The 23,873-nt window shown below is 47.3% G+C and overlaps 3 protein-coding genes across 3 annotated transcripts; 2 read left to right on the top strand and 1 right to left on the bottom strand.

Annotated features, from left to right (window-relative positions):
* Positions 1-5,557: 5,557 nt before the first annotated feature.
* LOC141042460 (uncharacterized) lies at positions 5,558-7,087 on the top strand. The gene is made up of 3 exons (XM_073510825.1): positions 5,558-5,762; positions 5,887-6,206; positions 6,320-7,087. Exons 1-3 carry the CDS (start codon positions 5,558-5,560, stop codon positions 7,001-7,003), a joined length of 1,209 nt encoding a protein of 402 aa, XP_073366926.1. The 3' UTR covers positions 7,004-7,087.
* Positions 7,088-7,508: 421 nt separating this feature from the next.
* LOC109749150 (probable arabinosyltransferase ARAD1) lies at positions 7,509-11,944 on the top strand. Its single transcript, XM_020308134.4, has 8 exons — positions 7,509-7,992; positions 8,956-9,129; positions 9,458-9,615; positions 9,712-9,859; positions 9,979-10,233; positions 10,972-11,082; positions 11,356-11,424; positions 11,635-11,944. Exons 1-8 carry the CDS (start codon positions 7,546-7,548, stop codon positions 11,752-11,754), a joined length of 1,482 nt encoding a protein of 493 aa, XP_020163723.3. The 5' UTR covers positions 7,509-7,545; the 3' UTR covers positions 11,755-11,944.
* A 527-nt stretch (positions 11,945-12,471) lies between these two features.
* On the bottom strand, positions 12,472-16,361 carry LOC109749138 (histone-lysine N-methyltransferase, H3 lysine-9 specific SUVH1). The gene is made up of 3 exons (XM_020308125.2): positions 16,241-16,361; positions 13,513-15,816; positions 12,472-12,919 (listed from the first exon to the last, which is right to left on the bottom strand). The coding sequence occupies exon 2, from the start codon at positions 15,791-15,793 to the stop codon at positions 13,562-13,564; it is 2,232 nt and encodes a 743-aa protein (XP_020163714.1). The 5' UTR covers positions 15,794-15,816; positions 16,241-16,361; the 3' UTR covers positions 12,472-12,919; positions 13,513-13,561.
* Positions 16,362-23,873: the final 7,512 nt, after the last annotated feature.

Here is a 23,873-nt window from a genome sequence, read left to right as displayed (position 1 = left end):
CATGAAGCTAGCCTAGTGCATTACCAGAAGCTAGGGATGTGACAAACAAGTTAGACGTCCTCTAATTGTTGTTGGAAGTTTTTACGTGGCTGCTATAGGTTTCTAGCAAGAACGTTTCTTACCTACGCCAAAACCACAACGTGATATGCCAATTTCTATTTACCCTTCATAAGGACCCTTTTCATCGAATCCGATCCGACTAAAGTGGGAGAGACAGACACCCGCTAGCCACCTTATGCAACTAGTGCATGTCAGTCGGTGGAACCTGTCTCACGTAAGCGTATGTGTAAGGTCGGTCCGGGCCGCTTCATCCCACGATGCCGCCGAATCAAGATAAGACTAGTAACGGCAAGTAAATTGACAAAATTGATGCCCACAACAACTAGTGTTCTACTCGTGCATAGAAACTACGCATAAACCTGGCTCTGATATCGCTCATGATGCCACTGTTAGGGATCGATGCAGAAATTAAAAAAATTCTACGCATCACCAAGATCAATCTATGGAGAGACTAGCAACGAGAGAGAGGGGAGTACATCTTCATACCCTTGAAGATCGTGATGCGGAAGCGTTGCAAGAACGCGGTTGGTGGAGTCGTACACGCAGCGATTCAGATCACGGTCGATTTTGATCTAAGCACCGAACAACGATGCCTCCGCGTTCAACACACGTACAGCCCGGGGACGTCTCCTCCTTCTTGATCCAGCAAGGGGAGAGGAGAAGTTGAGGGAGAGCTCAGGCAGTACGACGGCGTGGTGGTGGAGCTTGCAGTTCTCCGGCAGGGCTTCGCCAAGCACTACGGAGGAGGATGAGGTGTTGGGGAGGGAGAGGGCTGCGCCAGGGGAAGGGGTGCGGCAGCCCTCCCACCAACCCTCTATTTATAGGGGCAAGGGAGAGGGGGGCCGGCACCCTCCAGATGGATCTAGAAGGGGGGAGGCTTGCCCCCCAAGCCAAGGGGACGCCCCCTTTAGGGTTTCCCCCCAACCCTAGGCGCATGGGCCCTAGGGGGGTTTGACACCCAACCCACCTAGCGGCTGGTTCCCCTCCATATTCAGCCCATAGGGCCCTCCGGGGCAGGTGGACCCTCCCGGTGGACCCCCGGAACCCTTTCGGTGGTCCCGGTACAATACCGATAAACCCCCGAACACTTCCGGCGACCGAATAAGGACTTCCCATATATAAATCTTTATCTCCGGACCATTCCAGAACTCCTCGTGACGTCCGGGATCTCATTCGGGACTCCGAACAACATTCGGTAAATGCATACTAATTCCCATAACAACTCTAGCGTCATCGAACCTTAAGTGTGTAGACCCTACGAGTTCGGGAATCATGCAGACATGACCGAGACATCTCTCTGGCCAATAACCAACAGCGGGATATGGATACCCATGTTGGTTCCCACATGTTCCATGATGATCTCATCGGATTAACCACGATGTCGGGGATTCAAACAATCCCGTATACAATTCCCTTTGTCAATCAGTATGTTACTTGCCCGAGATTCGATCGTCGGTATCCCAATACCTCGTTCAATCTCGTTACCGACAAGTCACTTTACTCGTTCCGTAATGCATGATCCCGTGACTAACTGCTTAGTCACATTGAGCTCATTATGATGATGCATTACCGAGTGTGCCCAGAGATAGCTCTCCGTCATACGGAGTGACAAATCCCAGTGTCGATTCGTGCCAACCCAACAAGAACTTTCGGAGATACCTGTAGTGCACCTTTATAGCCACCCAGTTACGTTGTGACGTTTGGTACACCCAAAGCATTCCTACGGTATCCGGGAGTTGCACAATCTCATGGTCTAAGGAAACGATACTTGACATTAGAAAAGCTTTAGCAGACGAACTACACGATCTTGTGCTATGCTTAGGATTGGGTCTTGTCCATCACATCATTCTTCTAATGATGTGATCCCGTTATCAACGAAATCCAACGTCCATGGTCAGGAAACCGTAACCATCTATTGATCAACGAGCTAGTCAACTAGAGGCTCACTAGGGACATGTTGTGGTCTATGTATTCACACATGTATTACGATTTCCGGATAACACAATTATAGCATGAACAATAGACAATTATCATGAACAAGGAAATATAATAATAACCATTTTATTATTGCCTCTAGGGCATATTTCCAACAGTGTTGTCTCGGCACGAAGAACTGTCGCAACGGTGCATACTCAGGGAGAACACTTATACCTTGAAATTTTAGTAAGGGATCATCTTATAAAGCTACCGCCGAACTAAGCAAAATAAGATGTATAAAAGATAAACATCACATGCAATCAAAATATGTGACATGATATGGCCATCATCATCTTGTGCCTTTGATCTTCATCTCCAAAGTACCGTCATGATCTCCATTGTCACCGGCATGACACCATGATCTCCATCATCTTGATCTCTATCAACGTGTCATCACATGGTCGTCTCACCAGCTATTACTTTTGCAACTATTGCTATCGCATAGCAATAAAGTAAAGTAATTACATGGCACTTGCATCTTATGCAATAAAGAGACAACCATAAGGCTCCTGCCAGTTGCCGATAACTTTAACAAAACATGATCATCTCATACAACAATTTATATCTCATCACGTCTTGACCATATCACATCACAACATGCCCTGCAAAAACAAGTTAGACGTCCTCTACTTTGTTGTTGCAAGTTTTATGTGGCTGCTACGGGCTGAGCAAGAACCGTTCTTACCTACGCATCAAAACCACAACGATTTTTCGTCAAGTATGTGCTGTTTTAACCTTCAAGAAGGACCGGCATAGTCACACTCGATTCAGCTAAAGTTGGAGAAACTGACACCCGCCAGCCACCTGTGTGCAAAGCACGTCGGTAGAACCAGTCTCGCGTAAGCGTACGCGTAATGTCGGTCCGGGCCGCTTCATCCAACAATACCGCCGAATCAAAGTATGACATGCTAGTAAGCAGTATGACTATTATCGCCCACAACTCACTTGTGTTCTACTCGTGCATATAACATCTACGCATAAACCTGGCTCTGATGCCACTGTTGGGGAACGTACTAATTTCAAAAAAATTCCTACGCACACGCAAGATCATGGTGATGCATAGTAACGAGAGGGGAGAGTGTTGTCCACGTACCCTCGTAGACCGTAAGCGGAAGCGTTATGACAACGCGGTTGATGTAGTCGTACGTCTTCACGATCGACCGATCCTAATACCGAAAGTACGACACCTCCGCGATCTGCACACGTTTGGCTCGATGACGTCCCACGAACTCACGATCCAGCAGAATGTCGAGGGAGAGCTTCGTCAGCACGACGGCGTGATGACGGTGATGATGAAGCTACCGGCGCAGGGCTTCACCTAAGCACTGCAACGATATGACCGAGGTGGATTATGGTGGAGAGGGGCACCGCACACGGCTAAGAGATCAATGATCAACTTGTCTTGTCCATGGGGTGCCCCCTGGCCACGTATATAAAGGATGGAGGGAGGTGGAGGCCGGCCCTCATAGGGCGCGCCCAAAGTGTGGAGTCCTAGTAGGATTCCACCTCCCACATAGAATAGGAAAAAGGGAAGGGAGAAGAAGAAGGAAGGAAGGGGGCACCCCCTTTCCCTAGTCCAATTCGTACTAGTCCATGGGGAAGGGGCACGACCATCCTTGAGGCCTTTCTCTCCTTTCCCGTATGCCCATTAAGGCCCAATATGAATTCCCGTAACTCTCCGGTACTCCGAAAAATACCAAAATCACTCGGATCCTTTTCGATGTCCGAATATAGCCTTCCAATATATCGATCTTTACGTCTCGACCATTTTGAGACTCCTCGTCATGTCCCCGATCTCATCCGGGACTCCGAACAAACTTCGGTCATCAAATCACATAACTCATAATACAAATCGCCATAGAACGTTAAGCATGCGGACCCTACGGGTTCGAGAACTATGTAGACATGACCGAGACTCATCTCCGGTCAATAACCAATAGCGGAACCTGGATGCTCATATTGGTTCCTACATATTCTACGAAGATCTTTATCGGTCAAACCGTATAACAACATACATTGTTCCCTTTGTCATCGGTATGTTACTTGCCCGAGATTCGATCGTCGGTATCTCAATACCTAGTTCAATCTCGTTACCGGCAAGTCTCTTTACTCGTTCCGTAATGCATCATCCCGCAACTAACTCATTAGTCACAATGCTTGCAAGGCTTACAATGATGTGCATTACCGAGAGGGCCCAGAGATACCTCTCCGATACACGGAGTGACAAATCCTAATCTTGATCTATGCCAACTCAACAAATACCATCGGAGACACCAGTAAAGCATCTTTATAATCACCCAGTTACGTTGTGACGTTTGATAGCACACAAGGTGTTCCTCCGGTATTCGGGAGTTGCATAATCTCATAGTCTAAGGAACATGTATAAGTCATGAAAAAGTAGTAGCAATGAAACTGTAATGATCATAATGCTAAGCTAATGAATGGGTCTTGTCCATCACATCATTCTCCTAATGATGTGATCCCGTTCATCAATGACAACACATATCTATGGTTAGGAAACATAACCATCTTTGATAAACGAGCTAGTCAAGTAGAGGCATACTAGGGATAATTTGTTTTGTCTATGTATTCACACATGTACTAAGTTTCCGGTTAATACAATTCGAGTATGAATAATAAACATTTATCATGAAATAAGGAAATAAATAATAACTTTATTATTGCCTCTAGGGCATATTTCCTTCACTCCCGACACTGCAATGGAGCGCTGGTCGACGGTCTCGGAGCTCCGATGCAGCTCCCGGCGCTGCAATGAAGGCTCGCCGGTGTTGCTCTGCATCATGCAGCGGACGACGTGGTCTACTGCACCGGCGACCAGTAGCATTGGCGCCGCCGGCGCTGCAATCAGGGGCAAGCGGGTGGCTGTTTTTGCCGATACGAAGAGAGAGTGATGCTTGGGAGGGGGCGTGTGCTGCAGGAGAGCATTCAGGAACCAGAGGGCAAAGGGACGGCTGCGATGGTGCGTATCTAGCGGCTATGGAGGCGGCTTATGTTTCCCATAAATCAACCGGATGATTTGTAGCAGTGGCCAAAGAAAAAAGGAAACTAGAAGAAGAAAACGCACTACAGTTCCTAAATGGGCCAGTTCATAGGCGAGCGTGGTTCGCGGGCTGGCCCAATAGACGACGTGGACGACGAGGCGAGGTAGTCGGTAACTTTTCTCAACAAAAGTCGGTAACTTGTTTTTCTCAACAAAAGAAAACTAGGAAATCGTTACGGAAAAGGAATCTTGGTCCGTGCATCGTCTCATCAGGCAGGCTGGCCACAGCCCCCTAAACCCATCATCGTGTGCTATATAAATCGTGCAAATCGTTTGAGTTACGGAAAAGGAATCTTGTTCCGTACGTGCTGTGGGCAGCAGAGCGGCCTCAAACCCCTAACGTCCTCGGCTCCGACAGCATTAGCACGTGCCGGCCGCGATCACCCGTCGTCGGCCGCCATGGAAGCGTCAACGTCGTCCGCCGCCATGCTGCTGGACGCGTCAACGTCGTCCGCCGCCATGCTGCTGGACGCGTCAACGTCGTCGCAGCAGCAGCCCGGCGAGGCGCCGCTGTACCCGTACCTGCACGTCCCCGGCGTCCGGTTCGTCCCCACCGACCAGGAGCTCATCCTCTTCTACCTCCGGAGCAAGCTGCGCGGCGATCCGCCCCCGACCTCGCTCGTGCGCGACGACGACGTGTACGCGGAGCACCCCCAGATTCTCAGTGAGTTCTTGGCTTCTTGCTCAATGCCCACCGTCTTTTCGCTCCAAGACAAGTAGATTCCGATCGATCGTGATCTTCTTGATTGAGTTCTTGATGGCTGTCTAAATTGGTTTGGTTTTGGCAGCGACGAGGCTGGGCCCGAGCGTGGAGGACTACTGGTACGTGTTCACGCAGAGGAGCCGCAAGTACGCCAAGGGGGGGCGGCCGAGCCGGAGCACGGGCGACACGGGCCGCTGGAAGTCGGTGGGCAAGAACACGCCGGTCACCTACGGGAAGGAGAAGGCGACGATCGGGTTCAGGAACTCGCTGGCGTACGAGGTGTTCGTCTACGACGACGGCGGCGACTCCAAGAAGAAGCGGATAGAGAAGACGGAGTGGAAGATGATGGAGTTCGTGGACGTGGACTCCAACAGGCCCGTCTCGTCCGACTCCAACTTCATGCTGGTCAGCCATAATCATCATCTCATCATCCCATGCCATGCATGTCCATCTAATTTGGTACATACCTAGCGTGTCTGTGTTTGATGATGTGTGCCGATCGTGTGTCTTGCTTGCAGCTCAACGATTGGGTGCTGTGCAGGATAACGCGCAAGCCGGAGAAGAAGAAAGGGGAGGAGGAGGATCCCGGCGCTTCTCCGGCGGACGAGGTGGTGGAGGAGGAGGAGGAGCACGAGCCGTCATCGATGATGCTCGTCGACGAGCCGCTGACGGACACCAGCCCCGACACGTCGCAGCAAGCGCAGGCGACGGCGCCTACCGGCCTCTTACGCAACGGCGCCAACTGGTCGGACAGCACCGCCGACAGCCAGGTCCAAGGATCCGGCTCCGGCTCCGGCGCCGATCCCCAGCAGACTGCTGACGACGACCCGTTCGACCTTCCTGATCTGGAGCCCTCGTTGAGCGTGAACAGTTTTGACCATGCCTTCGGCTTCAGGCCTGACCCATGGGCCTGGAACCTGTATTATCAAGAGGCCACCGATACTGATTCGCCCGGCAGCCGGCTCCGAACTCCTAGCGACCCTGATCCGATCGAGCCCCCATCGGAACCACCTGCTGCTCCTCAGCCTCGGGATGTCGTCACTGATCCTCCCTCCTCCGCCGACGACGGTCGTCTTGAACACGCGAAGGCGATTCGCAAGAGAAAAGAACACGCCAGGGCGAGCGGCGACGACGCCGGGAAGAAGGGCAACGCGGCAGTGAAGAAGAGCTCCGGGCGTGCAAAGCAAGACGGCCAGAACTAAATCTGTGTAATGCATAGAGTACATTGGTAGATTTATATTATTATATGCAAGGTTTTTGGTCCAGTTTTGATAGGCCTTTCGGGTTTCCCCTAGGACAAAGATAAGATAGGTTTATGTGTCTTCGCAACCTGCAAGGAACTGGTTAGCATGTTGCAGTGAAATTTTGACAACAATAGGTGCTAATTTGCTGCTAATGGAGCAGTACATATTTAAGAGTCCATAATAACTTGGACAATGGTGGTCTGTTTGGCGTGCTTGTGCTGGAATTTAGCAAAGGCATACTTGAACTTTAGGGTTTCCATAGCAATTTAGCAAGGTTCAGTATGCTTTTTAGGATGTTTTTTCTTAAATCTTTTTTGACACAGGGGCCGTTTGAAGGAGTACTTCCAGATTGAGTTTGCCAAATTCATCTGTCTCCAGTCGTTCAAATTTTAGCTTTGATAATCTAATGTGCTCAACTCGAAAAAAAAAAAATCTAGTGTGCTCAAACCATAAGCCTCGGCTTAACACAAAACTTGCGGCCCACTCGACAGTCTGCAGCCATGGCGGGGAAGCAGTTCCCCTCCCTCGCGCACGCGCGCCGCGCCTCCTCCCGCTGCCTGCTCGCCGTCGGCGCCCTCCTCGTCTTCTCCGCCGTCTACTTCCTCCTCCTCTCCCCCTCGCCGCCGCGCCCCGTCGCCGGCCCGCTCCCCAACCCTAGCAGCGCTACCACCTCCTTCGTCGCCTCCCTCGACCGCTTCCTCGACTCCCCGCACCGCCCCGCCGCCTCCTCCGCGGCGCCCGGGGACCTCGACGCCGCGATCCGGAGGGAGGAGGAGGCCCGGCTGTACGGGGACCCACGGGGCGCGTGGCCGGCGCCGCTAAGGGTCTACGTGTACGAGATGCCACGCAAGTTCACCTACGACCTGCTCAGGCTGTTCAGGGACTCGTACCGCGACACCACCAACCTCACCTCCAACGGGAGCCCCGTGCACAGGCTCATCGAGCAGGTGGGCGAGCGGTGAGATCGATTTGTATCATCTAGTGTCGCTTTATTTTGATGCCACGAGATCTCCTTGTTCCCAGATTTGGTGGTAGACAGCACTTAGTTTGTAGAGTGTGGGGCATTTGATTGCTTGCTGGCTGAAAGTCGAGCATTAGTAGTAATGCTGCATTGCTATATTCCTCTGTGATAAATCTGTGCTCTGGTGCTTTCGGGAGATTTCAAGTGCTCCTGAAATGAGCTGCATGTTAGTGTGTTGGATCTCATAGAAATATTTTGTGCTGATCCACTGTAGCAGCTCTGGGTACCTGTGGTATTCTTGTGACCCAATGCTGCAAAGCTATACCAATGAGGCACATACGCTTCTGGACTGGATCTGATATAAAGTAGTTTTTTTCTATGTAGCAATTTGATTTTACAGCTTGAACAGAGAGATTGAAGATTTTGGACTTGCATCTGTTTGTGACTTTATGTAAAATATTTAGGTTGCTACAGCTTTGAAGTGTTTTGTTATATTGATTATGTAGACTAGTTTGTCTAAAGCATGTGAGATACAACAGAAGGGGAGAGGGGTAATTGAATAAGATGGCACATAGCACTTGTAATTATTACAAGATTCAACAAACATAAGGATGTGTATCGTTTGCTGATGTTCTTTTGATCTCTTTGAGATCATAAAACTCTTGCTGGAATGCATTAATAAATTGTAAATAGTTTACTTCTTGCCTGTTTGCATATAGCGGGAAATGGTTGAACTGGAATAGCATGTACTAATACTGGCTGGGATAGGAATGGTCTGTTTACTGCGTGTTTAGATCTACCACCTCTGCATATGACAATTTAATACGTCAGTTTTCCAACACGGTTTTGTTAAATATCTGTATGCTAAGTAATATTGCAGCACTATGAATTTGGAACTTGCAATTTGTTTTGTTTTACTGTCTGAATTTATCTCCATTCGCATATGCAGCATTCTATTGACTACTGGCTGTGGGCGGATCTCATTGCTCCTGAATCACAAAGACTTCTGAAGAATGTTATCAGGGTTGAGCAGCAAGAAGAAGCAGACATTTTCTACGTGCCATTTTTCACAACAATCAGTTACTTCTTGCTGGAGAAACAAGAATGCAAGGCACTTTATAGGGTGTGCGAGCATTTCCCAAGGTTTAATTTTTTAGCTAGTATTTGTTGTAGGACATGCATATGACCAAGCTAAACTTTGATTCTTCATGCTATCAACCTGACATCAATTATTAAGAAAATTTAATTTGTTTCTGCAGTCAGACCAGAAATCATAGTAACACACTCTATAGATTGAACTCAATATTCTATGACTATCTGTAATGTTTTTTTGGGGGGTTCACCTGACTGTAGGGAATATCTAACTCTCTGTCTAGATTACAAGTTATTAATTGTTCTGTTCATCCCTATTTGTATCCAAGATGATCTTACCATTACTTCCCTGTAATTAGGAAGCTTTGAAGTGGGTGACTGATCAACCTGCTTGGCAACGTTCAGAAGGCAGAGATCATGTTATTCCTGTTCATCACCCATGGTCTTTTAAGTCAGTCCGAAGGTTTGTGAAGAAAGCAATATGGCTTCTACCTGATATGGATTCTACTGGGAACTGGTATGGTCTTCATTCATTCATTGATCGCCACGTTGCCTCTATGCTGCTTGCATACATCAGTTGAGCAACACAACTCATGTTTCCACCTTATATCAGGTATAAACCTGGGCAAGTTTATCTGGAAAAGGATGTTATCCTTCCATATGTCCCAAATGTTGACCTTTGTGATTATAAGTGTGTGTCAGAAACTCAATCTAAAAGAAGTACGTTGCTGTTTTTCCGAGGAAGACTTAAAAGAAATGCTGTAAGTTTCTTGCTACTATTTCAAGCTTTTGACAAAATCAGATCTATATATGCGTGTCATATTTCTACTTTTTGTTGTTTTATTTGCCTTTTGATCTTCCATCTTGTTGACCTTGTTAGGGTGGGAAGATACGCAGTAAGCTTGTGACAGAATTACAAAGTATAGAAGACATAATTATAGAAGAAGGGTCTGCTGGCGCCAAGGGGAAAGTAGCAGCTCAGACTGGCATGCGCAAGTCTCTCTTTTGCTTGAATCCTGCTGGGGACACTCCATCTTCTGCTCGCCTGTTTGATGCAATTGTTAGTGGATGTATCCCAGTTATAATCAGCGATGAGCTAGAGCTTCCTTTTGAAGGAATACTTGACTACAGCAAGGTATAGTTGACCCATGGTTCTACAACATGCCTTACCATTCTCCATAATTTGAAGCATGAAGGTTCACAAAGGCCGTTGATATATCTTACTGGAGCTCCAAAACTTTACCTGTTACATGAAAAAATTAGGATATTTTTCTAGTTGAATCTCATGAATAACAAACAAATATATCCATATCACTGAGTTACTAACAAGTAACATGCGAACTATAGTTGCATAGTTGCCAATGGACAGGACTGGGCTCTATACTTCAATGACACTGACAGTTGTAGAATTAGTGATACCTATCTTTTGACATATACCAATTTCTCTGTATGAATAGTGTTTCTGAAGCTTGTGTAAAAATTGGCACGGTATCTATGAAATTAATGTACCTAAGGATTATTTATTTTCTATATATACTTGCACTGTGAGATAAACTGGAAGACGCGTTGGTGATATCGGTCACTATGAATTATAAAAATGGTGCATGAGCAATATCAATCAATTGTAAACTATAGTAAAGATGTGTATATAGATGTGCACATGTGTGGGCATGCACGAAAAGCTTATACATGCAGTCTGTTGGAGATGCATATATTACATCCCATCAAGATTTAATTTTTATTATATATTGTAGCATGATGATTATGTATTTTTGCCACACCATTGGTCATCGGCATTGGTCTGCTGCATTTGGAGAACACAAGTTTTTGTAGTGTGAACTGCGAAATAATGGCCTGTTACTTCATTGTGCAGATAGCATTGTTTGTTTCATCAACTGATGCTGTGCAACCTGGCTGGCTGGTGAAGTACCTAAGAGGCATTGATGCCCAAAGAGTTAGGGAGATGCAATCCAATCTTCTCAAGGTTTGCTCTTATTTAAAACCTAAATACGATTTAAGGGTATGCTTGGTTTGAACCCAAGTTCAGCCTACCAAAAGTTTGGCTAGCCAAAATTGCAGTGAAGGTTATGCTTGCCCATGATTTGAACAATGTTGCCAAGAAAAATGAACTAGAGTGCGCTAGTTAGTTGTTATGGGCATTGCCAATATTGGTGATTTTGGGCACCGACCAAATATACCCTTAAGTTTCTTGAAAGACCCATCTTCTTGACTATTTTTACTCGTGGTGCATTGACAGTACTCGAGGCATTTTCTATATTCAAGTCCTGCTCAGCCCCTTGGACCAGAAGACCTTACATGGAGAATGGTAATTCCCGGACATTCTTCTAGAGTTGTTCAGCCTATCATACTTGCGAAATAGAAGTGTTTTTGCTTCTACATCGGTTCAATGTTGTGAGCCAAACACTTTAAGGCCAATTAATTTATCTGCAGTTTTGTTCCTTGTGTAAATGTTGGGACTTCAGAGATACAGTAATCTTCGCTATAACAGTTTATCCGTTCCATGCCCGAAATGCAGATTGCTGGCAAGCTGGTGAACATCAAGTTGCATATTCAGCGGTCGCGGCGCGTGGTCAGAGAATCAAGAAGCGTATGCACATGTGAGTGTAGAGTCGGGAACACTACGAGGATGCTCTGAACCAGCTTTTTCTTTGTATTTTCCAGTTCACGTATCGCGGTAGCTCTTCTCTACCTGTCATTGGCATGAGTTTTGCACAGCTGTTACACTCCCTTGTAAATTGTACTTGAAAAATCAAGCGTTAGTTTGTAAGTGATGCTCCAGTTGGAGAATTAAGAATTTTAAGATATGCAGTGTGCTACATCGCTTTTATGGCCAAAGGCCTGAGGCCTAAAGATCCTGGTGTGTCCCTCTGTCCCAAAATGTTCTCATTCCAGATACACCCGTATAAAACTTACAGACCTCCGCCCGCCGTTTTGATTTTCCGGCCGGAAATAGCTGTTGGCCGGTAAGTTACACTTGTAAGAATAATACACCTGTATTCAATTACACCGATGCCAAGCGCGGCCTAAGCCTAAAAATTGTCTTACATTTTGGGGCAGAGGGAGTACCTTATTCATAGCCCAGAGACCTCTTTAGTTATTACTGTAAACATTAGAAAGCAATTATCGGGGAATTTCCTCAGAACTGGCAAAGTGGCAATGCATACCACATAGATTCCAACCTATTCTACTCCCTCCGTTTGGGTTTATGAGGTCTCTGACCGTGAATTTGATCAACAAAATATGAGTTATATGCTACAAAAGTTATGCCATTGAAAACTTCTTTTGAATGTGAAGATTCAACGGTATAACTTTTGTAGCATATAAATCCAAACAGAACTCAACATAGAACAACTTTGGCAGGAAATTCAAGACTTTAAAGCCAGCCCACTGGTCTGAATATACTCCCTCCGTCCAAAATTACTCGTCACCTAAATAGATAAAAATGGATGCAACTAGAACTAAAATACGTCTAGATACACCCATTTCTCCGACAAGTATTTCCGGACGGAGGGAGTACTTGGCAACGGCGCAATAGGCATATTGGCCGCTAAGAGTTTTGGTTCGACTTGACCAAAATACTAAGGTTATCATACAAAATTGACCTCACAAGGCCTACGGTCACAGAATCACAAGAAGCTACTTTGTCCTTGTGTGACAATGGGCATTGCAGAGCTTGACATAAGTCTACTATCTCCACTACGGCGCAGTCATGAGGGGAGCAATTTGAGACGCTCCTACCTCTGTCAGACTTCAGCACACTTCCCTTCTTCTAGGTACCACCAGAACGGCCAAAAAATGATCTGCAAAAGACCAGCACAAGTTAGGTTCACAGAAAGTCGAAGTGGGCTAGTTTACAAACATCAGAAACTATTATTACACAAGTAAAGCAACAGTTCCAAGTTTATGGTGTAAGAATTTGTTAATAGAGAAATCCCATGCAGGATATGAAATACATCAACATATTATCATAAATACCTGACCCAAAATTATTTGTAGCAAGAACAACTAAACCATGAAATGTCTAGAGTTCTTAACAGAGAAGCTGAAATTTCTCAGGACACTAGACAGGAATTACATTGTTCGTTCTTAACAGAGAAGCTGAGAATTTCGTAAGACACTGAACAGGAATAACATTGTTCTTGTATGCATTCCTATATTCCTATATGTAACACTTAACACAGTTTCTGTGGAAGCACAAGTATTACAGCTACAGCGAAGATAAAAAACTAATATCCAACTAGTGTTTATCAGCACAAATTGCTTGCTTATCGAATACAAACCAGATGCCTGTAAATATGCATGACAAGCAGGGATGTCCAACCGCAAAGGAGTAGTTAGATGTATGCATGATGCTCAATGCTGAGAATGGCATTCAGGTGAAGACTGTTTTTACCTAACAGATAGATTGGCATGTTGATAAGCAGAATGCACATCTTCCATAATCAGCAGAAATAGCCCCGGCAATTTGAGGATCCACAAAGGCATCTCTTAGCTCCAGGAGAACCTATACCACTAGAATCAGCTCCAATATCACCATAGTCGTACGTCAGCTCTGTCATGGGAGGGATGTGCTTCAGTGCAAAGAACATGATATGTGGGTGACCATCATCTCCATGGTCAAACTGAACTGGCTGCCAGAAGGCGTTAGGGGAACAACTATGGTTCATGAAACGTGAGACGTTTCCCATTTTCTTTGCACTTATCTTGATGGGCAGTGGCTCAAAAGTATCATCTGAATTATTTGTGATTTGCTCCCCCATCAGTTCAGGTACATAATTCCATTTTAATGTCTTCTCACAAGGGGACACAGTCTGAAAAAGGTAATCATCTTCACCATTCAAATTCAGTTTACTCTCATCAATAACCTCGCCAACATACTCACAGATAAATGAGCCAGCCCGTATAGGGTCCCATGAACGAAGACCCCAGCCTCGATTTCCTGTCCTAAAGATCTCAAAGTGAACCCTAATCCCCTTCTGTGTCACCCTGTTACGGCAGTTAACTGAACACTGGCAAGATTCACCACATTCATATAGCCTATTCTTGCGGCATACAAGCAATCCTGTTGAACTGTAAGGTAAATTACCTCCATTAAACTCTGCACAACCACAATCGGTATCACTGGGCAGACAAGCATTGAGGCATGAACAACCCTGTAATGGTTTCATGGAACTTAGTGGCTTTGGGTACTTGACCTGAGTAATATAGGTGAAAAGGCCTGGTCCTTTCTCACTGTCAATATCATTGACAAGACACACTGGAAGATTTTCAGTACCAGATGATAGATCAGGGTGTAGAACTCTGCCTCTAGTTGCTGGATTCTCTACCCATTTCCGGGACATCTTCCAGATTGACATTCCCTCGGGTTGTCCTGGCTCCCGCAGCAGCTTGTACTTGAAGCACTGGATCCCAGTCTTTGTTCTCTCCTTCCAGGACTCATGGATCTTATAGAGGCCATCATACATATAAACCTTCCCACCCAAGCAACCTGGATCTTTAAATCCCCGTACAACCCGGATCACATTCTTTCTCGACAGGCTCATCTGAAGAGCAAGGTTACCCCTCTCAAGCTTCTGGTCATGCATCTCCTCATTGTTCTTGCTACTACCTCCTGAACCGCTGTAGACTAGTGTGTCTGTAGCATCATCTTCATTCTCATAAACACCTGCAGCGACAATACATATTGCTACAGAATCATCACCCTTATCACCAAATGTGTGGGTCATATAATCAATTCCAGCCATGGTAGGAGCATGCAAGCCAATAATGCATAGCTCCATCCTGAAGTAGAAAATATCCCCTATTTCAATTCCAGGAACAACTCCAATCCTCCTCGCGATGTTAGCCCTAAGATTATGGGCCAGCATCACGGCACCAACCTTAAGGTCTGGGCGTTTGGTACTCTCTTGTGCCACATCCAACTGAAGATGTCTACGCCGCAGGGCCTCGAAGTTCATGAGAACCTCTTCCACAGCCTCCCTGGGATTGCTGGATGAAAGGGGCACCGAGGTAAACTCATTGCCAGCACCAGCCTTCCTGTGAGAGGTCTTGTTGCGTTTGGTCTTCACACCATTGTTGTCATCACTGCCCAAACCGCCGCTCATCTTATATCCACTTAGGTGGGACGGCCTCTTGATCTTCCGCCCAGATGCTGACGTCTGGTTGCTAGTGAAATGCTCATTGTCATCGTCATCGTCGTCCAGTGGTATAACAGGTGGCGGTGTCGGCCTGTAAGCTGATATAGGGATGACATCAATTGGGCTGTCAGCGCTGGCGCCAAGGTTTGTAGCCCCATTAGCAGCAGTCTGGCCTCCATTAGCAGCGTACTTATCAGCAAAGGTGGTAGCCTGGCCTCCACCGGCATCCTGGCCACGAGAAGATGCAGGTTGCCCTCTACCGGCATCCTGGCCACGGGAAGAGGCAGGCTGCCCTCCATAAGCATCTTGAGCACCGAAAGCGGCGGCGAATGACCTGAAAGCAGGATGGCCGGGAGCACCAAACCCCCCTGGAAACTGCCCAGCTGAAGTGACAAATATCAATGGTGGGGTGGTGTTGGGCACGTTAAACGTGTTGACCCCCAGGGGCGCAGGGAACATCGGAGCCAAAGTCCTCAGGGGCTGGATATCCAGGACATCCTGATCAGGTGTAGGCATGAAATTCGATGTCCGGTCCATGACGACTCGCGGCAGCTGGATCCCTGCATCAAGCAAAGCAGAGTTAGTGTCGATGACCTAAGCACGTCGGCGTGGCTGCGTCGAAATGTAAAGTTTCAAACTTTAGGTTTCCTGACGGGCCACAGTAGTTCAAAATGCAAGAATCGAACCAACCAGGAGAAAAACCAAAACAAAATAGACGATAATCGACATCGATTCCGCGAGCAAACGGATGGCAATCGAGCAAGCAGCAGCAAAAATGCCCAAGATTTTTTAAGGAAACCCTAGGACGCGCCGCCGGCGAGCAAGCCCCAATCCGGTGGGTGACCCGCCAGCCGAGCTCGCAAAAGCTGGGGTTTTGTGGGTGGCGGGGGGAGAGAGATCCCACGAACTCCGCCCCCGCGAACCAGCAGAGCACTCGAAAAAATCGCAGATACAGATTCGCACCTCGGTTGGAGAAGAGCTCACCTTGGCGACTATCCGGGGCTGATTCTAGGGGACGGAGGGAGCCATGGGGGCGGACAGCGCCTGCTCTGTTCAACTTCGGGCAGGAGGAGGGGAAATTTGGTGGGGGGAGTGTGGTTTGTGGGAGGATGGTTCGTCTGCTCTCGGCCTGTCCCACTAAGTAGTGCCCGAGAGGCGCGGCGGAGGGTCGCCAAGGGCTTCCTCTCGACCGTCGGATCAGAGAACCAACGCTTCAGATGCGATGGTACGCAACAGTGAACGGCTTTGCTTGCTTTTCGCGCGTCCTGTGTTTTTAGAGCATCCCCAACGGATTTATGTACAATACTCCCCAGTTTCGTGATGACCAAATTTGGCATGTTAGCTTCTTGGGGTAAACGATATTTTTTGGGTGGTGATAAGAATTGGCAGAATTTTCTTGACTTCAAATATGGTACTGAGAGCATCTACAGCCGGGTGCCTTAAACCCGCCTCATACGTGCGGGCAGGCCGCCCGGTCACTGACCGGTCACGTTTTTTATCCAGACGGACGCCTTAAACGGGCCTCATACGCCTGGGCTGACCGGCATCCCATATCCAGCCCAAATATGGGGCGGATATGGGGCGCCCGGGCATGCCCGCCACGTCGGACTGACGAAGGGGTCCCATGGGGAAACGCCCGAAAACCTGGCGGCCCGAAGGACGCCGCGTCCATCGCCTCGGTGTGAACATCGCGTGGCGCCGCTCCGGCTCGCCGCCCAGGACCAAATCCGGCTATTTAAGTCGGTCGGCGTTCAACAACCCTAACGCATCCACCTCCCCCCTCTCCGCGCCGCCAGTCCGAGCCCATGCACCTCCTCCCTCTCCCGCTCCGGCGCTCTGCCCACGGTCCGACGCTCCGTCCACGCTCCGGCACTCCACCATGGTCTGGAGCAAGATTACCTACTACACCAATGCTGACGCCGGAGCGCAGCGCTGAGATCCAGCAGGAGATCCGGGCGAGGCGAGCCCCGCGCGCCGCCCGCATTGCTGTCGGGCTGCCTCCGGATTCGCCGGAGCCGAAGGAGGAGGAGGAGCAGCCGAGGGAAGAGGAGGAGGAGTAGCCAAGAGAAAGAGGAGGAGGAGGCGGAGCAGCAGGAGCCGGAGCTGCTGGAGCAACAGCTGTCGGGCTTCAACATGGAGCGGGCGGAGGCGGAGTTCGCCATCGCCCAGTCTGACGAGATGGAGGAGCAGCAGGCCATCCTGGAGTCTTTTAGTTTGCATGTCTTTGTATGGATATGAGAATTTAGTATTTAGATGTCCGTCTGCAACTGTGTGGAAATTTGAGGCATGACCGGTCAGTGCCCGCGGACGCGCCCGGGCGCGTCCTCGGGCATTTGGGGGCTGGATTTGCCAAGTCCGGCTGTAGATGCTCCGAGGAAAAAAATAGCGCGCTACAGCAAAATAGCGCCGGCCTCAAAATATGCTATTAACGTGATATATCGCGCTATAGCGTGCTATTAGCGAGACTTTGTACACCGATATATTTAGCGAGGCAATTCTCAGTACGCTATAGCGTGGCTACGCTATTTTTTTCAGTGATATACCTTGGTCTAAAATGAGGTTGGTCCTCCTTTAGAAATGTCTAATTGGGCCATTTCTGCCTTAGGATATTTTTATAAATGGAAGATTGGAAAATGGTTATTTTATAATTGCCTAGCATGATATTTTGCTAGGGGGTTGTCGCCTTAAAACACAATGATGGGAGATATTTTAGATTTGCAAACAACATGTTTCTGTTGTGCATATTTGGGATTGTGCCACACCGTGTCTTACTTCCATGAGATTTGTGGACGTGGTTTTGTTTGATAGATGGCTAGAACTAGTTGATCTCTTAGAGCAACTCCAACGCGCTGACCCATATGAACGGCGTTTTTGTCTGTTTGGGTCAGTCACCCGCCCGCTCGCCGTCCGTATTATTTATCATTTAGGTCGGCAATGTGTCCAATGCGCTGACCCATATTTACGTGGCCGGCTGGCCGCCCTTTTTTAATAAATACGCACACATTTTACATTATTTCACATGCAAACATATAAAAAATAACATAGTTTCAGAACCAAATAAAACATAATTTCACAACCAAATAAATTAAGCATAGTTTTACAAGTTGAATAAAAATTAAATTGTTTCAAATACATGTGGAAAAAAATACATCTATTGGTTGCCAACATAAGCCCACATATACTCAACCAAATCATTTTGCAGCTGCATGTGAGTTTCCCAATCACGCATTTCATGATGAAATTAGGTGAACTGTTCAAACGTTGCCGCTCCTCCATGCTCAGGCACAACATTCTTACCTTGAAATTGAAACTCTTGATCGGAGATACGTTCCGGGCGCTCATCTTCTACGATCATATTGTGCATGATCACACAAGCAGTCATCACCTCCCACAGCTTCTTGGTGCTCCAAATCCTAGCAGGATACCGAACGATGCCTCATCGAGATTGCAAAACACCAAAGGCACGCTCGGCGTCCTTCCTAATACTCTCTTGCTCTTGGGAAAATCTTTTCCTCTTCTGTCCGACAGGGTTGAGGATTACCAAAGCTGTCAGGACCCCAATCCTAAGTCACACCGATCTAGCATGTAACACATCATATCACTTTGCGGCCTCACGCACGGTATTCCCACGGCTGCAGCCTTATGTTGGCCGGGACCATTTGCGCCTTTTGGCTCACATATATGATTGTGTCGCTAGCATCCAACATGACTAGTCGTAAACCCAAGGTGGCACAAACTTACAGGGGCGGGCATACATGACCCAACAATGCACGTGTCGGTCAGCAGCGAGTGTAACTGGGTCGTAGAAAGGCTACAAAGGACTCCAGTAAATGCCGCGTGATATTTCCCCGAGGGGACAGACACAGGAGAAAAAAAGAACACATGTCGGTCAATCCATGTGTTCCGGAGCAGTAGCAAGCTACCATGGCTCAGTGGAAGCACTAGGAGGCATTTCCCCATAAGGAAGGCTACCAAGAATAAACAACTAGGTTTCGGATGCCACACATACCAAGCATCTCAACAACACCTCCGGAGAACCATACATAGTATGCTATTACAAACATGGGTCTCATGACCCAACATACAAAGTCATACAAGCAACAAGCGGAAGCATAACCATGTCTGAGTACAAACAACTACAAAAGAAAAAGGTTGACAAGCCTGACTTTCTACAAGACCCTCCATAGGAACCAGACCTCTGTCTGGGATTTTCAAGTTAATTGGTCAACGTTGAACTCATCACATGAATCTAAAGTGAGACTGAAGTCTCCTCTGCAAAAATATAAATTAAGCAAACGTGAGTACAAATGTACTCAGCAAAACTTACATCAGAACTAACTACTTATGCATCAGTATCAACAATGGGGTTGTGGAGTTTGACTGCAGCAAGCCAAGTTTGACTCGGTGGCTTCTTTGAGGTGGGAAAACACACACAAGTCCACATATTCACCATATCAATACACCACTATGGATCCGCTCCCATCTCCCTACGAGCAGGCCATCCATAGCACTCACACTTATCTTATGCATTTTAGAGTATCCACTTCCAGTTATCTATGAACCATATAAGTTTTCCAAGTAGTCCATATCCACGGATGCGGCTATTCGAATAGATCATTTATAACCCAGCAAGGGTTGTGGCACCCTGGCTCAGAGAAACCCGAACGCCCCATATTCTAGCCCAGAGATCGAGGAGAAGTCTTCCGGAATACGACACTGCTTAGCATAGAACAAATAAGCTCTTTATTACAAACTATATTGGGTACAAGGGGTTCCGATATAACGAGGAATTACATCGGCACGGCGACACTACGCCTGCCACAGTTGCTCTATGCAAGCAGCAGAACAACTCGAAGCAGTGGAATAACTTCTAGTAGCGGAACAACGACGACGGTGGTGAACTCCACTCCGCAGGGACTCTGGCTGGAACGCTTATCCTAGCTCGCAAACAAGGAATCCACGGCAAACAAGCAATCAAATCCGGCATGACCTGCAAACTGGCATAACACGCCATGTTAGTACATTGAATGTACTTGCAAGATCACAATAACCAGAAGCATTCAAGACAAACAATAGCATGTCAATTACAGGTTAAGCAGGGATTATCATGAGATCATCAGAACAACATGGCATTAACCACATGAACATGGTACAGCTAGAACAATATGAGCATGACATGGACATATGAATCTGACGATACTAGCATGCAACATGATGACACTATCATGCACCACTTATTCTGCTTGGGTTACCTCGTAACCATCACATGCATCACTTACCAGCCTCGGACATCACACGATCATCTCAGCATCAAATCAAGCCTGGTATAAACAATACCCTAGTAATCATTAAATGACCACAAGGAGCTTGATCTTTACCCACGATTCTCGCACAACATCACGAATATCCAACAACTCGGTATCCTCGATACCACGGTGATCACTCACGGATCACAAACGGAACCACACTTGGTGCAACGGGTTACTTCGTAGCCAAACGGTGATCATTCACGGATCACATAACCAACTTATCTCATCATCGAACCGGGGTTGTTGTTAAGCACATCATTATTATTACTGTTGACCCATAGTGTGACCAACTACGAACTGGGCCCTTATCCGCGGGCGCGGCTATCGGTAGATTTAATACACTCTGCAGAGGTAGCACACTGTACCCACACCACAGAACCCATGGCCTCGCACTCCCATTCGGGTGGACCAACAGCGTTTCGACAAAACCGACCTACTGCCATGACACTCTCCCGGCCACTCCGACCAACACCCCTTTTTGGGTTCAGTCCTGGGTGACCGAGCCTACCAAAGGCAAAACAACCACTGTCGTGGCAAATGAACAGTCCCAAACGGGGACAAGATACCATAACAACAACAGGTCCACAAGGCTTATGCCGTCCTACCTTATCAGGGTAGCGCCCGAGCATAACCTTCCCTCGTTGGAGGCACCGGCAAGAGGCACGACAATAGACTGCTAGGGCCTTCCCCATACATAAGGCAAATGTGGTTGCACTGGTCAGCTCGGTATGGTGGCACCATGACTCAGCCAACAGTTGTTCAAGTTCAATTAAGTCCGGTTAAACTTGAATGCAATAAGCCGAGTCATATGAAAATAACATGATGCAACTACAATACATGAGCATGACATCAACATAAGCATGGTTGTGCATCATTACTTCTTAACAATACAACAACAAATCATATATCTGATTGAGCATGGCATACTGACTAGCATGAACATCACAAGTATACATTACTCAAAAACATAGCATGACCACTAGCATCAACAATAAATATCATGCAAGAACATATCAACAATGTTACCATGCAAGCATTTAACCAACTGGATGCAATGGAACATGCATAACGTCGGCACTCGGAACAGATGATAGTCATGCACCAAAGACCATCACCGACATCAACATGTACTACTAGCAAGCATAAGCATATGAAAGGAATACTAGCAGGAATACATGATAACCAAGTGCAAGACAACATAGCACGAGAGTGAACATGGAACTCTAAGCATCACCGGAACAACGGTAACCATATTTTAAACGAGCAAACATTGATTAAATATTCAAGTTAAAAACCATGGCTACTACATGACTATCATGCAAGTGGGTATTGTGGCTTGCCTGGGGATGAAGAAAGCACCGGGGAGAAGTGTAGAAGGATCGCGGAAAGACTTGCCGGAAACAGTCCTCTCCCGGAGGGGGCTGTTTACGTGCAAGGAAAAAATGGTCATTTTCGAAATGTTAAACCACAGTGAAAATGATGTAAACAGAATGGGCTCGACGAGACGAAGATGTGGGCGTTGGATTCACCTTAATCGGAGTTACGAGCAAAAAGTTATAGCCTGACGAAGTCCAGGGACCAATCTGTAAAAAGATTTCTACAAACAGGCCCCTGAGCTGAAAAAGAGAAAGCGTATTTCTGAGAATACGTCTTCACAGAAGAGAAAGCATAAACACGGATGAATAGACAGGAAAGTGCGCTTACAGAACAAGGAAAGCGTATTGCCAAAAATACGTTTCCTAGAGTGGAAAGCATATTCTGCGCTTGCCGTCTCCACTTAACCCACGTGGCAGTGGCGGGGCCGGCTCCTGTGTGGCTTATAGGTGGGGCCCGCATTGACTCTCTCCTCCACTTGGCCCCCTTCTTCTTCCTCTCGACGGCACCGGGGCGAGGCGAGACCGGCCGGCCCCGACGAGGACTCCGGGCAGCTCTGACCACCGTTCTCGCCGGCCGACCTACCGGGATGATCAGCGCATCGAGCCGCACCCATCCTAGGGCAGAACGGACCTCGAGGAGGGTGGGATTGAGAGCAGCAAGGACTCCGGCGGAGGGGGCTTCGGGTGAGGAGGGGCACGCAGCCACCGTGGCTCCGGCAAGGGGAAGATGGCTCCAAGGGGACGGCGACGACACGGGGAACACGCTGGACAGGCTCACGCACGCGAAGACGACGAGCACGAGCAGGGCCGAGGCAAAATGACGCTCTGGACACGGCCATTGCACGCCAAAACGGTGGTCACCACGGGCACTGGTGCACACAGTGCACGGGGTTCGGCCAAAACATGTCTGTGGTTTAGTCCTTCCAGTGGAGGTCTCAACTGAGGTGGTGGCTTGGTAAAAGGTGCTCTGTTTAAGTGGGATTTAACCTCTGAAGTTTTCTGTTGCAAACTTGATCAAGTTAGTGTGATCAGCTGAGAAGAGCTAGGGGCCAAATGTGATGTCTTGGAGGTTTAGGGTAGGAAGGACTACGGTCCTGGGGAGTTTGAAAAGAAATGGATCAAGGTTTAATACACTTGCTTTGCAACTGACCAAAATAGTCCAGAAACTTGAGCATGGTGATGCACTCACATGGAGTATCAACGTGAGCTCAAATTGGGCAAGGCAGAGTCTTTTGGTCCTATGAAGATGCTCAAAAAGTCTCATACCAATTGGTCAAGCCAAAATGGTACTTGCTTCACAAACATCTCCTTTGGACAGAAACTTGCAAAAATTCTAGAGGAACAATGGCTTGATGAAATATGCCCAAAATGGGTGGAGGTAGGTTATATAGATAATAGAAGGCCTAGAATTTTTTTAGCCTTAATGGAGCAAGATAAAATATACTTGCTTCACAAACTGAAAGTTTGGACAGAATCAAAGAATTGAAGATGAGCTCACATGGAGGCATGACATGAGCTCAACTTTGGTGGAGGGCTATGATATGATGATAGTGAGGACCATGCAAAATTTCAACTCATTTGGATATGCCTAGCTTGTACTTCCTTCACAATCACTTCCCTCCGACAGGAACTTTGAAAAATTGCTCAGGAATATTCACTAGGCAAATTAAGTTCAATTTTGGCATGCGGCAAATATTTGGACATGAAAAGGTGTCCAACAAGTTTGGGGTCAATTGGGCGAAGATAAATGACACTTGCTTCAGAAACTGCCATTTAGGACATAATAGGAAAGGAATTAATTGAGCATGATGGGAAACATGGCCAATGAAATATTTTTCCATATTTGAGGAAGATATGACCAAAACAATTTATGAGAATTATTTGGGAATTTAAGGAGTGATGGAAATATAGGTTGCTTCACAACCTAGGGCA

The sequence above is a fragment of the Aegilops tauschii genome, chromosome 3 (assembly GCF_002575655.3).
Source record: "Aegilops tauschii subsp. strangulata cultivar AL8/78 chromosome 3, Aet v6.0, whole genome shotgun sequence".
Classification (NCBI taxonomy): domain Eukaryota; kingdom Viridiplantae; phylum Streptophyta; class Magnoliopsida; order Poales; family Poaceae; genus Aegilops; species Aegilops tauschii.
This window is presented reverse-complemented; position numbering and strand designations above follow the sequence as displayed.